The 14,087-nt window shown below is 39.0% G+C and overlaps 1 protein-coding gene across 1 annotated transcript; it reads right to left on the reverse strand.

Moving 5' to 3' along the window:
* Positions 1–3,371: 3,371 nt before the first annotated feature.
* Positions 3,372–12,681, reverse strand: BORCS7 (BLOC-1 related complex subunit 7). Its single transcript, XM_081242531.1, has 5 exons — positions 12,492–12,681; positions 6,163–6,225; positions 6,011–6,054; positions 5,029–5,049; positions 3,372–4,261 (listed from the first exon to the last, which is right to left on the reverse strand). Exons 1-5 carry the CDS (start codon positions 12,627–12,629, stop codon positions 4,210–4,212), a joined length of 318 nt encoding a protein of 105 aa, XP_081098657.1. The 5' UTR covers positions 12,630–12,681; the 3' UTR covers positions 3,372–4,209.
* Positions 12,682–14,087: the final 1,406 nt, after the last annotated feature.

The raw sequence follows: 14,087 nt of genomic DNA on the forward strand, positions 1-14,087 counted from the left end.
TTCACTTGTTTTCTAAGTATTGTCATTTCATCTTGCAGAAAAAAAAATTTAATTTAATTAATTTCTACACTCCTACACTTGAATACCTTATTTCCTTTTGTGGTTATAACAAGAATTTCTATTCATTAGGATAGTAAGGCCATATGGGGTTTCAACTGAAAGGATATCTGAATGGAAGATTTACTAAATTACACTCATTTTTCAATCTCATCTGACAATAATAATCTTCCCAGATGTCAATCAGTTGTTGTTAAATGTTAAGAGGAAGGTGTTATATTTTTATATTTTTAACAAATTAAACCCATGGAAATGATCCTTGTTGGAATATTTTATAGCTTAGAATATCTCTATTAAGTGTGTAAAAATACATTTGTATAGATATCTGGTTTTTGGCAATTGTTTAATGGTGAAAACACTCCAAAATATTAGTTTTCAAAACACTCTCTCCATAAAATTAGTTCCTTCAGAAAAGTTGTCACTTTCTCACTCATTCTTAAAATGGTAACTTTATCTTGAAAGGACAGATTAGTGGGAGGTTAAGGAAAAGGCTCTATCATTTTCCACTTGTTCACTTGTGCTTGTTTTATTATATTATCTTCAATTTGTGGTTATTCACAAGAATCATTTGATAAGCCTTAAATCCACTTAACCACACACAGATAAACTGCAGTAAAACAAACCACCATCAACTTACATTTAGTTATTCCCAGTTTTCCTCAGGTATCTAGTGTGCAGGGCTGATTCTGGACCAGACTGCTTGTGACCATCATTCATTCTGATTGGTCAGTGCTTCAGCCACAGAATTTTTTGTTTTTAATATCACCCCTGCTAAATGATAGGTATGCTATGTAGGCCAAGTCAGATATCTCATATCAAGCCATATTTTAAACATTAGCACAAAGCTAATTTTCTCTTTCTAAGATAAAAAATAAATATACACAGATATTTTCTTCCCTTACCTCAAAGGATGGCCTTGTGAATACCTCCACACATCCCACCTTGGAAGCTACTGGTCTGACAATTCCAGGATGGTCCAGAAAGGCAGATTTTTGGTTCAGTACACAAAACCATCTTTCAAGTAGAGCATTCCAAAATGGCCACCACCACTAAATAAAGGATTCTCCAAACATTAGAAGTATTTAAGCAGAAGCTAGATGACCAACTGGTTACTTACCAGAGATGAAGTAGCAGGGGTAAATGGATTGGATTCAATTACTTCCGTTTCTTTTTTATGATGCTAAATACTAGAAATGACAGGAAGCACCCTTGTTTCTATTTATAAGAAAAGTAACAGATAAAATAGCAAGCTAGACTAGTAGTCAGAAGACCTACCATCAAGTTCAGTGACGTTGGGTAAGTCATTTAATCTCCCTGGCTACGTTTTTCATCTGTAAAACATGGGGCTAGAATTTAATCACTTGTGAGGCCCCATACAGCTCTAATATTCTGGGGTTCTATTATTCTTTCTTCTAAAACATACTTTTAGAGAGACTTTTTTTTTTTAAGTTTAATTAGAAATAGACGTTGAACTTTTTCAGATGCCTTTTTGGTGTATATTACAGTGATGTATGATTTTATTGTTTTTTATTAATGTAATGTGTTCTGCAGCTGTTATATGAACTTTGTAACTCTAGAATTATTTTAGCAGTTCTTCCAAATATTTCTCTATTCAATTTTCTGAGATTTTATTAGGATTTTTGCATCCATGTTCATAAATAAGAATCTCCTAAATGTCTTTCTATTATCTTGCTTTTTATTTTTTTTAATGAAAATTACATTTACTTCAGCAAAGGAACTGGGTATCTTCCAATCATTTTCTATACTTTGGGAGTATATGGAAATGATTTGTTATTTGATACTTTGGAAAAGTCTCAGGACAGCCATCACAAGCAGATGACATTTTAATTGGTTATTTCTGACAATTTATGGATTATTTCTCATAACCAGTCTGGACATATTCTCTTTTAAATGTCAGTTTTATCATATTATATCATTATAAGGAGCCAGATATTTTGATACTAGTAATTAAATTTTTAGCATCAAGCTGACAGATCTCTCTTTTCAAATCTAATTGATTTATCTTATATATCTCCTATTCAATTATAAATGTACTAATTTGTACTTTTACGATTGAGCTGACATTTTACCAATTTAATCTGTAAGAACCAATTAATGGTTTCAAATATTTTTCTAATTTTTGTCATTCATGCTTGGTTTTCTTATTCCACTTTGATTTCTTTTGTTCTCTTTCTAAATTCTAACCACAAACTCCTTAAAAAAAAAAAAAAGAAAACATTTACTTACGCCTTATCCCTAATACAGATATTTAAAGCATGATTTTTTTCTTTATAGTACTGCTTGGGTATCATCACATAAATTTGCTTGCATAGATTTGAATTTTCATTATTTTGAAATTATCCTCCCACATATCCTCTACAACACAAATGTTATTTTAGAGAAGTATCTTTTGTCGCCATATTAACCTATTTCTATAAGAAACAAACTATCAAAGTATGTATACATTTCTGCCTGCTCTCACATTTCTGTCTACTTTTCTTTCATGTATTTTGGCATTATGTTCTTTAAAATGACTAAATCAGTACTACTAGGTTTTCATTATTTAATGTAAATTTCATCTTTATTTACCATTCAAATTTTGATTGTGAAATTTATTTTATCAGATATAACATAAGCAGTCACTGCTTCTTTCATATTTGTTCCAGCATGAGGAAGAAAACATAGACCATAGTTTAATTGTTTTTCATCTTAAATATTTCTTTGTTTTGTGTATACTTGGATGGTTAAACTTTGTTTTGTTTTCTAAACTGGTGACTTTTTAAAAAAATCAGTCCTTGGATTTTCTAAGTAGATAGTCCTACTGTATGATAACAATTTTGTCTCTTCCTTGCTAATAGTTACATTTAATTTTAATTTCTGCACCAGGTGTGGCTTCCAGCAAAATGTTGAATAGAAACTGTGATAGTAACATCAAATGTTTTACTACTAATATGACAATTGCTGTAAGTTTGCAAGCCTTCTTTTTAAGCTAAATTGAGCCTGTTTACATTTAATAATTGTAATAAACATTTATAGAATGAATGTATAAGTGAATTCCTTCATACTGTTTTTTTACTTTAAGTTAATGTATATATATATAAAATGAGGAATAAATGGAATCTGATATGATTAGTCAACTTGATGATATAGAATATGAATTAAATTGAACTCATATTTGCTTTTTTTCTTTCGGTAAAAACACCATTTTCTTATGTCAGCTTTCTCCCAATACCTTAGTGAATTAAGAACTGAGCTAAAACAGGTTGGAAGTCCCATTTTAAATTCAAGTAAAGCACAGACATTCAGACTTGACAACAGACAACGGTAATGACATTTAATGAGATAAATTCAATGAACGTAGGTAAATGTCTATAAACATAAGGTTTTCTACATGGCACAACCCTATACCGGAATCACAGTAACTCAACTGCATTCTCACTTGACAATAATGTCATACAAGTGAATTTGCTGATGACTAGCAAAATTACAAAATGAACCCAAGGCCACTTAATCAAGAGTCACAACAACAAAGAAACTCTAGGAATGAAGGTCAAGGCAGGAGGTTGCAGCTGGCCAGATATGATACCATTTGCCTAATTTTCATGTAGGAATTTGCTACAACAAATAAAATAACTATCTCCTCTTAGTTACTAGAAAAGAAAAGAAAACAACAGGTATTACCTAATCACCATTCTGTGACCATGAAATTAAAATATTTCCTGAATGTATGATTAAAAGAAAAAAGTCTTTAAAAACAATATTAATCATTCTTATACATTCACAATAGAAGCTCTTAAGTCTGAATTTAAAACACTACTCAGTATTTGCTTAAGAAACACATTTAGACAATATGGCTTTTGACATATTAAAGTTCTATGAGAAAAACTAAGACATCTTTTAATTTTGCTTTAATATCGAATTAACAGAGCAACTTAAAAATTCAATAAGAGCATGGGTTGGTTTGATTCAAGAAGTGCTTTCAAAATTCAATCACTTAACTTCCTTTCAGGAGAAAGTGTTCATCATCACAGATCTTATTCTAACTTAACTTTTGGAGAAGAAAATGGAAAATCAAACCCATAGCACAGTAGTTATGTAAGATATTTCCTCCTCTGTGTCAGGCAAAGTGCCTTTGCCCTCTCATAACACGTTCTACTTCAACAGATGATTTAACTGGTCCTGTAGATTTGATGACTGCTCAACACTACAAATTAGAATAGAGAAAAAGGTTTATCTAGAATGAGCATCTTGTTGTCATAGCAACCCTCTCTATGCAATATTACTTTCTTTTGGCTTTAAATGTGGGGGCTATTGATGGGGTCAGATCCATGGTTGGATGCAGAGATAGGGGTATTCCTCTACATTCTTTGTATGCAATGGTTTCCTGTCTCTGCAAGTTCAATTTCATATGTTCTCCCTAGAAAAAATGGAGGACTAGATACTGAAAAAAAAAATGTGATCAATGTTAAAAAAAAAGACATCTCACTGTGCAAATGATTTGCACAAAGTATATTATATGCATAGTTCTGTTGAACTAAATCAAAATTTCTATTGGTCCACTAGGGTCCCAGACATGTTTAAACTATGAAGAAAAGATCTGTAAAGCCAACTAGTAGTGTAAACAACATTGCAAGGGACAGATTTAATCCACTTAAAACAAAAACAAGGCTGTTCAATGACTTTGGCACATTTACTTGACTTAATGAATATTACCAGCATAAAAGGTTTCCTACCCTCAAAGTTGGTCTCTACACCCTATAACTTTTAGAAAGCCTTTGCTAGCAGTGAATTGACTTACTGCATGCCTTTGAAATATTCTTTATATTCCCAATGAGCTATCCTAGAACACGTGGCAACTTAAGGGCATCTGTGAACCAGAGTTTTGTACTGATCCTAGGCCCAGCAGCATAATTCCCCCCAGCCTGCTACAGTTAGTTGGCCCCCCACTCCTCTACCTTTGGGGTTACTTACTTCTTCTGAATAGCTTCTTGCCTAAATCAGAAAAGGAAAGAGGAAAGTAAACATAAGAAAATGCAGCGAACTAGTAAAAGTTATTTTTGGTCAGATATGTATATATAGGCAGAACAAATTTCCAGCTTGTCACATTTCATATTTCTGTCCATCCTACCCTAAGATTGTGCTATTGAACAGAGGTTCAATATCTGAGTGCAGAGTTGCTGAAAAGATGATTCTAAACCTAAAGATGTAATAATATTCTATCAGAGTGAGGGATGTGGTCTAACAAACTACAAGTATGGCTCAAATTCAGTCTGGGTATGTGGAGCCAAACGGTCACATACCTGATCTGTACACACCCCAAAAAATGAATATTTAGCTATTTAGATATCAAGAGTTAAATTCCCAATCAGATATTTCTAATAGATACATAAGTATAATGTCAACTACATAAAATAAAAAGCAAAATGAAATAAGATGAAAAGTTAATTAAATTATAATTTTGTCCAAAAGGGGTCTCTATATTTCAAAATCTCCTGGATGATTTATATGTAGTTAGGGCTGGGTTATATATGGGAATGTAAGATAAAGAACATAGTTATACTTGGTTCTCCAGGAAAGGTGCAGATGCTCCAGGAAAGACCTCAGGCACAGACAGTGGACAGATACTGGTTAAGTGCCTACTGGGTGCCAAGCGCTGTGCATGTGTGTGGTCCTGGATGGGCCCTGCCCTTATGGGGTTTGCAGTCTCTCCTTCTGAGAAGCCCTCAAATTATCAGAGAGGTTCACAAAGGTGGTCCCCACTCTGATCACACCCCATACCCCAAATTCTTCTGCAGTCTCACTTCCAGAGGGAACACATCCTTGACTAACCCCTCCTTTACTCCCAGCTCCTGCCTCCACAGGAAAATGTGCTGAAGCACAAAGGCCACAAGAAACAGCCTGCAGAAAACGATTGCTTAGTAAGTACAGTAGGCACTGGAGAGGGCATACTCACTGGTATTGAAGATGTGTCGTTATTATTGCCATTTTTCTTAAACTCTGCGTTAAAAAAAAAAAAGAAAAACAGAGAAATAGAACATTCCACTTCCCTGAAGCCAAACAAACTGTGCATATAAAACCCAAATCATAACAGAAATTGTTTCTTACATCTTCTGAGTGTAAGATGGCATCTTCCTGTAGTACCATGTTTCGAGCGGCCTGACCTAGCAGCTGGAAGACGAAAATAAAATGGTAATAATCAAAACTTCCAAACTTCCTGTAATCTTCTCTCTGCAGCTGTTATACCACCACCCTTTCTCCGTGCCCACCCCCACACACACCCCATACAAATATAAACCCTCCAAATGTAAAGGAGGATAATTTCCCATTTGTTCATGTTGAAAATCCATTTCATTGTCACTACGGCAGTTCTGGCATGGGCTCGACATCTGTTCTGAAGGCCACAGCCTGAGAAATCAAGCCCTCCATAACTGCTGAGTTTATTAATCAAGTGCTGAGAGGCAAAGTCTGCGAAAACAAACTCTGGCTCCACAAGCCCAGTGAGAACCTAACTTCTGATTCTTTAAAGGCAAACTTGAGATTTGGGGTGGTTTGAGAGGAGAGAGAGGGCAGGAGTTAGGATAGGGCTTTAAAGGACAGAAGGAAGGTAGCTGTCGAGAAATGGAATGAGAGACACAGAGGGGGTAAAAAGGCCTGGGGAGAAGCTTGGGCTTTAAACTGGGAAACCACCATGTAAAGGATGGCCAGATGGAGCTGGGGAAGAGGAAAGAAAGAAGTGCGGCAGCAGACTTTAATGAGTTCACTGATAGCTGGGCCCTGAGACCAAGAGAGAAAGGCTGAGTGAGCTCCGTTTCAGCTGGGTGGCCTGCGCTCAGCAGATCTGCCTCCTTACAGAGAGCCAAGAAGGGATCAACAGAGGTTTCTGGCCTCCTGTGGCACCCTGTTCCTGGCAGACATGCAGTTCAACCATGTAAAGGGAGCTACTGTTATGTGTGTCCTACCAACCCTCCCTGCTCCCTTGGGTCAGAGAGATTCTGGTGAAAGGCGGACAGATGACTTCAAATTAACCAGGACACCAGCACTGCTCCAGCCTCCAGATTCCTTCCCTCACAGCAACTTTTATTTATTTTTCTTTTTAACTTTAAAAATTAACACAACTTGGGACCTCCCTGGTGGCACAGTGGTTAAGAATCCACCTGACAGGGCTTCCCTGGTGGCGCAGTGGTTGAGAGTCCGCCTGCCAATGCAGGGGACATGGGTTTGTGCCCTGGTCCAGGAAGATCCCACATGCCGCGGAGCGGCTGGGCCCGTGAGCCATGGCCGCTGGGTCTGCGCGTCCGGAGCCTGTGCTCCGCAACGGGAGAGGCCACAGCAGTGAGAGGCCCACGTACCGCAAAAAAAACAAAAAACAAAAACAAGAATCCACCTGACGATGAATGGGGACACGGGTTCGAGCCCTGGTCTGGGAAGATCCCACATGCTGCAGAGCAACTAAGCCCGTGTGCCACAACTACTAAGCCCCCATGCCACAACTACTGAAGCCTACGTGCCTACAGCCTGTGCTCTGCAACAAGAGAAGCCACCACAAAGAGAAGCATGCACACCGCAACCAAGAATAGCCCCCGCTCGCCACAAGTAGAGAAAGCCTGCGCACAGCAACAAAGACCCAACGCAGTCAAAAATAAATAAATAAAAATAAATAAATGTACAAAATAAAAATAAAACTTTACATGCTTCTAAAGGCAAAACAATAAAATAAGACCTATCCAGCCTCTTCCCCTCCCCGGTATCTCTCTCCTATGCATAAATATATTTTAAATTAGCTTTTGGTTTATCTTTCCATTGTTCCTTTACAAACAATGGACATATATATAGATTCTGCCCCCTTTACATAAAATGTAACCTACCATATGCATTCTTCTGCACCCTGCTATTTTCACTTGATAATATATACTGAGATGGATCTGCAGCAGTATATACTGAATCTCCACCTTGTTCTTTCAGGGCTGCTGAGCACTCCACTGAATAGATGTCTCATAAGATTATTCAACCAGTCCTCCGCTATAGACTTTGGGGCTGTTTCCAGTCTTTTGCTATTGTAAGTAGTGCTACAAAAAATACCTCATAGTTCTTTGTATCTTTTTGCCATCATGTCTTTGGATAGACTCAGAATCTTGACTGTGACTGCTGGATCAGAGGGTTTTAATTTTGCTACATATTGCCACCCACCCCCCATTAAGGTTATACCATTTTGCATTCCCACCCACCAGGTATGAGAGTTCCGGTTCCCTCCTTGTGGCCACTTTTAAGTGACAAACTCCAAACTCCTATGGATGGTGACTGACAAACCGATGGCAGAAAAGTAAGAGTTCTAACAGAAGCTTCCTCATTCAGTCAACAAATAGTTACTAAGTGCTTATGAGCCAGTAAGAGACATAGCCCCCATCCTTACAGGGCTCACAGGCTGGGATGACAAAGAAGACAAAGGTACTACAATACCTTGTGGTAAGTGCTGAGGGGGAAGCACTGAATGCCCTGGGAGTCCGGGGGGCAGGAGTTACTGCCCCAGTTACTACCATTACTGGGTAGGTGCTCAGGGAAGGCTTCCTAAAAGAAGTGACTTCTAAGCTGATACCTAACGGCTGCTGTTTAGAATTCCGAAGTAATATAATGTTACAAAAAAGTGGCATGATCAGATTTACTGCTTTAGAGTGTGGTAAACAGGATGGACTAGACAGGGGACTAAAGGCAGAGAGACAGGTTAGGAGAATACTGCAGTATTCCAGGCGAGCAATGAGAGTGACCTGAACCACAGATGTGGCAGTTAAAAAGGGCGGCACGGGGGGCTTGAGAGGTATTTAAAGATAGGCTGGACGGGACTTGTAATGGCCTGGAATGCAGGGGCTGTTGGAATGTAGGGCCAAGGTCTTTTCTGTGATGACAGATGTAGTCATTGACATTGTGCATCATTTTCTTACATAAACCAACCACACACGTAACATATCACCTAAGATTTCCAGTTTCAGTTTCCTTAAAGTGGAACGTCTTAAATACACCTGTAAAACCACCTGAGTACAGAATCTTTTTAGATTTCTAGGAACTTCCTCCCAGGCTTGGACCACTGTCTTGCTCATAATTAACTCAATACCAGTTTGTCTTGGTACTTCTCTTCAACAAGTATTGCTAATTTTCAACTTAGTTTTCATAGCAACAGCAACCCTCTTTTTTTCTGCCCTCATATTTCATCATTTCCCATATCACTCCATGAAACAATGTAGTTGCAATAGCAAGCACAAGCGCCTTACACAGGTTTAGGAAAAAACCACAATGAACCCTTACCAAGCACACAATTCACCTGGAGGAGCGGAAGCGCAGGTGTGCACGAGAGAAGCGTATTAGGCACAAGCATTCTTTGTGCCATGGACATAGGTTGGTATGATTTCCTCACTTTGTGCTCCAGTCACACTGGCCTCCCTGCATTCCTTACGTACATCCCCATCTCAAGGCCTCTGCAGTTGCCATGTCCTCGACGTGGAACTCTCTGCCTCCAGATGTCCATATGGTTTGCTCCCTCACTTCATTCAAGCGTCTGCTCGAATGCTACCTCCTCAGAGAGCCCTTCCCTGACCACCCTATTTACAGAAAACCCTTTCAGCACTCTCTATTCCCAGCTTTATTTTTCTGCATAGCATTTACTACCACCTTTTTTGTGTTTCGTTTTTTTTGTCTGTCTCTTCACTAAAGTGGAAGTTTTCTAAGTACAGGGACTTAGTTTTGTGTACCAACGTCTCCCTTGTACCTAGAACAGTTCCTGGCACATAGCAGACACTCTATAAATATGTGTTAAGTGGATGCTGTGAAAATGAGTGTTTTACACATGGAAATTGTCAGTTACTCAAACAGAATAGCTACCTGGAGACTGCTGAAGAGAGAAGCAATGCTCTGTGGGCTAAGAAGGATTGAAAATCAGTAAGACACTCCCATAACCTCAGAGCCTAGTAAAGGAAATGGCAAAAATACATAACTACAGAAAAATACAATATGGTATGTGGTAAGTGTCATGTAAGAGATCCAGTAAAAAAGAAAAAGTTTAGACTTGAGATATGTGTCAACTCTGTCCCAGAAAGTTGGACTGGCTTCAGCTTAACTCAATCCACACCACTTACTGAACACCCTGTCTAAATCTACTACAGAAGAAGCCCTCATGAAAAATACACGAGGAGCAGGAACGGGAAGCAGCAAGCCATATTAGGGCAGTCAATGGTGGCACTGTGGCTTTTTGGCCACTGAATCCAGCTAGCGGCCATGGGAAGTGACGTCAAAGAATGTGGGCTTAGGACCTGTCTGCCTAGGCTTGAATCCTAGCTCTACCCCTTCCTAGCTACTGTGGGACCCTGGACCAGCGAAATTCCTCTCTGTAAGAGCAGTACCTCCTTTATTAGTGATTGTGAAGACTTAATGAATTAAACGACATAAAACACACACTTTTTTTTGGAAAAGCTGAAATAGAATCTAAAAATCATGAAAAGGAGAAGGAAGCAGATATGTCTACCACGAAAACTGACAAAGCAACTTCTGTGCAACCAAGGCAAAGAGTGAAACACAGTAAGTTGCATAATTCTTATTTGGTAAAAGGCAACACAACAACTCTTCAAAAAAGATAAACTTTCCTCTGATACTGAATCCTAAAATGAGTATACCATGTGGACCTCACACAAAGCATATCTGGGATCATCAGATCAGTGACTTCAGCAATAGTATTATGGTAAACGCAAACACTTTTTGTTTTTTTTTAAATTTATTTATTTATTTATTTATTTATTTATTTATTTAATTTTGGCTGCATTGGGTCTTTGTTGCTGCGCACGGGCTTTCTCTAGTTGCAGCGAGCGGGGGCTACTCTTCGTTGTGGTGTGTGGGCTTCTCATTATGGTGGCTTCTCTTGTTGCGGAGCATGGGCTCTAGGCACACAAGCTTCAGTAGTTGTGGCATGTGGGCCCAGTAACTGTGGCTCGCAGGCTCTAGAGCACAGGCTCAGTAGTTGTGGCACACGGGCTTAGTTGCTCCGTGGCTGTGGGATCTTCCCGGACCAGGGCTCAAACCCGTGTCCCCTGCATTGGCAGGCAGATTCTTACCCACTGCGCCACCAGGGAAGTCCCGCAAACACTTTTTTCACTCAGCTCTTTCTTGCAGCCACTATCAACAGAAGCTAAGGACATAACATGAAAGCTAATTTTGCAAGGATAATTCTACTGGACCTTAAACTAATATAAATAAAGCTGCTTTGAACATTCATATACAAATGTGAAGGCTTGCAAACATATTATGTTTGCTAATGCAACTACATAACAATGAAATAATAAGTGATGAAACATGAGTAAAAAAAGAGTGGGAGAGAAAGAGGTGCTACTGTTATGAAAACTAACTTGAAAATCAAAAATACTTCTTGAAAATAAGTAGCTAAGATACACTGCTACTGAGTTAATTATGAGCAAGACAATGGTCTACAGGAGAAAGTCATAGAAATCTAAAGACTCTGTCCCCAGATTGTTTTACAAGTGTATTCAAGATGTTTTCCACTTTAAAGACTCCAAACCTGGATATCTTAGATGATACATTATGTGCATGGCTGGTTTATGTAACAAAATGATGTATATGTTTTCTTTTCTCCTGGTTAAAACCTAGAAGTTGAAAGTCTAGGTCATTAGACCCATTTTGTTTGTCCAGTCACGTGCCTCGTGGGCATTTGGATTGTCTCCAGTTTGGTGCTATTATGGATAAATGTGCTATGAACGTGTGCAAGTCTTTGTGTGGACATATACTTTCATTTCACTTGGGTGAATACCTCAGGGTACAATGGATAAGTCCTTTTTTGGAGAGAAACAGTGTGCACATATAAAGCTTGCTGGTGTGACAAGCTATCAAATAATCCCATACACGGAATCAGCCAGAGGATGATGAGGGGAAAATCACGGCAAAGGAGAAAGCTAATCTAAGAAACAGAAAACCAAGAATGTGGCCAGAAAGACAAGTCAGAAAAGAATAAATCTGTGGACAGACGATGCATAAAAGTGTGGAAGGAATCTGGAATGTTGAGGGCAAAACCACGCGGAATTTAGGGGCCGAAAGAGACATCTTCACTACAGACAACTCTGAGAAACAAATGAGGAACTCGTTAGGATCACTATCTCATCCGTCGTCTGCGGCGATCTCTGCTTTGAAGCACCGATTTCCATCATTTCGTTTCTTCCTCCCCGCCTCCATTCCCCCACCACCACCCCGGCTCACAGGACCGCTAGTCCTACCCAAAGAGACTACACACCCCAGAATGCAACACGCGCCCTCCGGAACGAGGTCTTCTCCCTTCTCCACTAGTTCACGGACTACAATTCCCAGGATGCAACACGACCCTCTTCCCACGGCTATGGAAGTCAAGTCTCCCGGTATTAAGCCCGGAGAGTCCACTCCCAGCTCACCTCGGAGCTCCGGGAGCCCTTCAGCACCTGCTTGGTGAGCGCGATCACGTCAGTACCACAGGTGTTCACCTTCTCCGTGAGAAGCCCCTTCACAGACTGACCGAATCGTGCTTGCGAATCTGGGGTTCCAGTCGCCATCACTTCAACCAGTGAACTCCTCCCCACGGGCGATGGCGCGTCGCAGGGGCCAAAAGATGAGCAAAGCGAAAGGAGGCGGTGTCTTTTTTTTCCTACCATGGGAAAAGGAAGGGACGCATGCGCGTAGCGGAGGGTGAGCTTTGCTCACTTTAAATTCATTTAAAATACTCAGTTGATATCCTGAAGAAGACAGGGCCCAGGCAAACATCAATGGAGGGGATGGAATACAATTTCAATAAACCCATGGTTTAAAATCAGAAGGCCTGGATTACAGTCCCAATTCTGCCATTTAGTTGTGTGACTGCAAATTATTCAGCCTCTGCAGCATCTTGTGTTCCTCATCTGTAAAACAGAAGTAATAAAGTTAAATGCTCCAAAGTGTATGAGAATGAATTAAGATCAATTCAATTTTAGCAAACATTTCATGAACGAAATACCAAACACTGCTGGGCTGAGGTAAAGAAAGAGAAGAGATGCAGTCCTTGTCTCCAGTGAGCTCCCAGGCTGAGGAGGCATGTAAACAAACAGAAGAACCGGGAAGAACAAGCTAATAGAAAAATTGGCAAAGTTCACAAACAGGCAGTTAAAAAAGTAAATAAGATAGTCAATAGGTATGACAAATGTTTTACATCTCTAGTAATTTTTAGTGATAAATGACCCCTTTGTTCTACTTAAAGCAAACTGATTATCACCTTCAAAAGAATTCGTATCTGAAGTGTTTCATGTAGCTCTATTTTTTTTTTTTAGCTAATGCACGAGAGAGATGACAATGGTAAATTGGCAAATTATGTTTAAAATCACCTATACTCAGTATCAACATTACTTTCTCTTCCAAGTGTCTAGATTCATATGTCTGATTCTTTCATTTAATTCTTATTCTTAATCAACTTTATTGAGGTATAATTTATGTTCAATAACTACATTCTTTTAAAGCATACAGTTTGATGAGTGTGATGGATGTGTACACCTGTGGATTACCACCACTCTTAAGATACAGAACATTTTCATCACCCCCACAAGTTTCCAAGTGCCCCTTTGTAGACCATCTATCCCTCACTCCAGACAACAACAGATCTGCTTTCTAGCACTACAGATTAATTTGGGTTTCTAGAATTTTATATAAATGGAATCATACAGGAAGTACTTTTTTTGGTCTGGCTTCTTTCTCTCAGCATAACATTCTGAGAGTCATTCACTTAGTTGTGTATATCACTAGTATGTTCCTTTTTTATTGCTGAGAAATAGTCCATTGTATGGATATATCTCATTTTGTCGATCCACTCACCTGTTGATGGACATTTGGGTTGTTTCCATTTGGGGGTTTTATGAATAAAGCTGCTATGAACATTCATGTACAAGTCTTTATGTGAGTTTGTTTACATTTATCTTGAGTAATATCTAGGAGTGGAATGGCTGGGTCATATGGTAAGTCTTTAACTTTTCAAGAAACTGCCAAAC

Source organism: Mesoplodon bidens (genome assembly GCF_964165515.1).
Source record: "Mesoplodon bidens genome assembly, chromosome: 1".
Lineage (NCBI taxonomy): Eukaryota > Metazoa > Chordata > Mammalia > Artiodactyla > Ziphiidae > Mesoplodon > Mesoplodon bidens.

What these genes read in the sequence shown, in the direction of transcription:
- BORCS7 (XM_081242531.1), bottom strand. Translation starts at nt 12,629, where the DNA reads ATGGCGACTGGAACCCCAGATTCGCAAGCACGATTCGGTCAGTCTGTG. An exon ending in AGGGCTCCCGGAGCTCCGAG is followed by an intron (nt 6,226 to 12,491) that starts GTGAGCTGGGAG and finishes TTCGTCTTCCAG; the next exon opens with CTGCTAGGTCAGGCCGCTCG. An exon ending in CAAGAAGCTATTCAGAAGAA is followed by an intron (nt 4,262 to 5,028) that starts GTAAGTAACCCC and finishes TCTAATTTGTAG; the next exon opens with TGTTGAGCAGTCATCAAATC.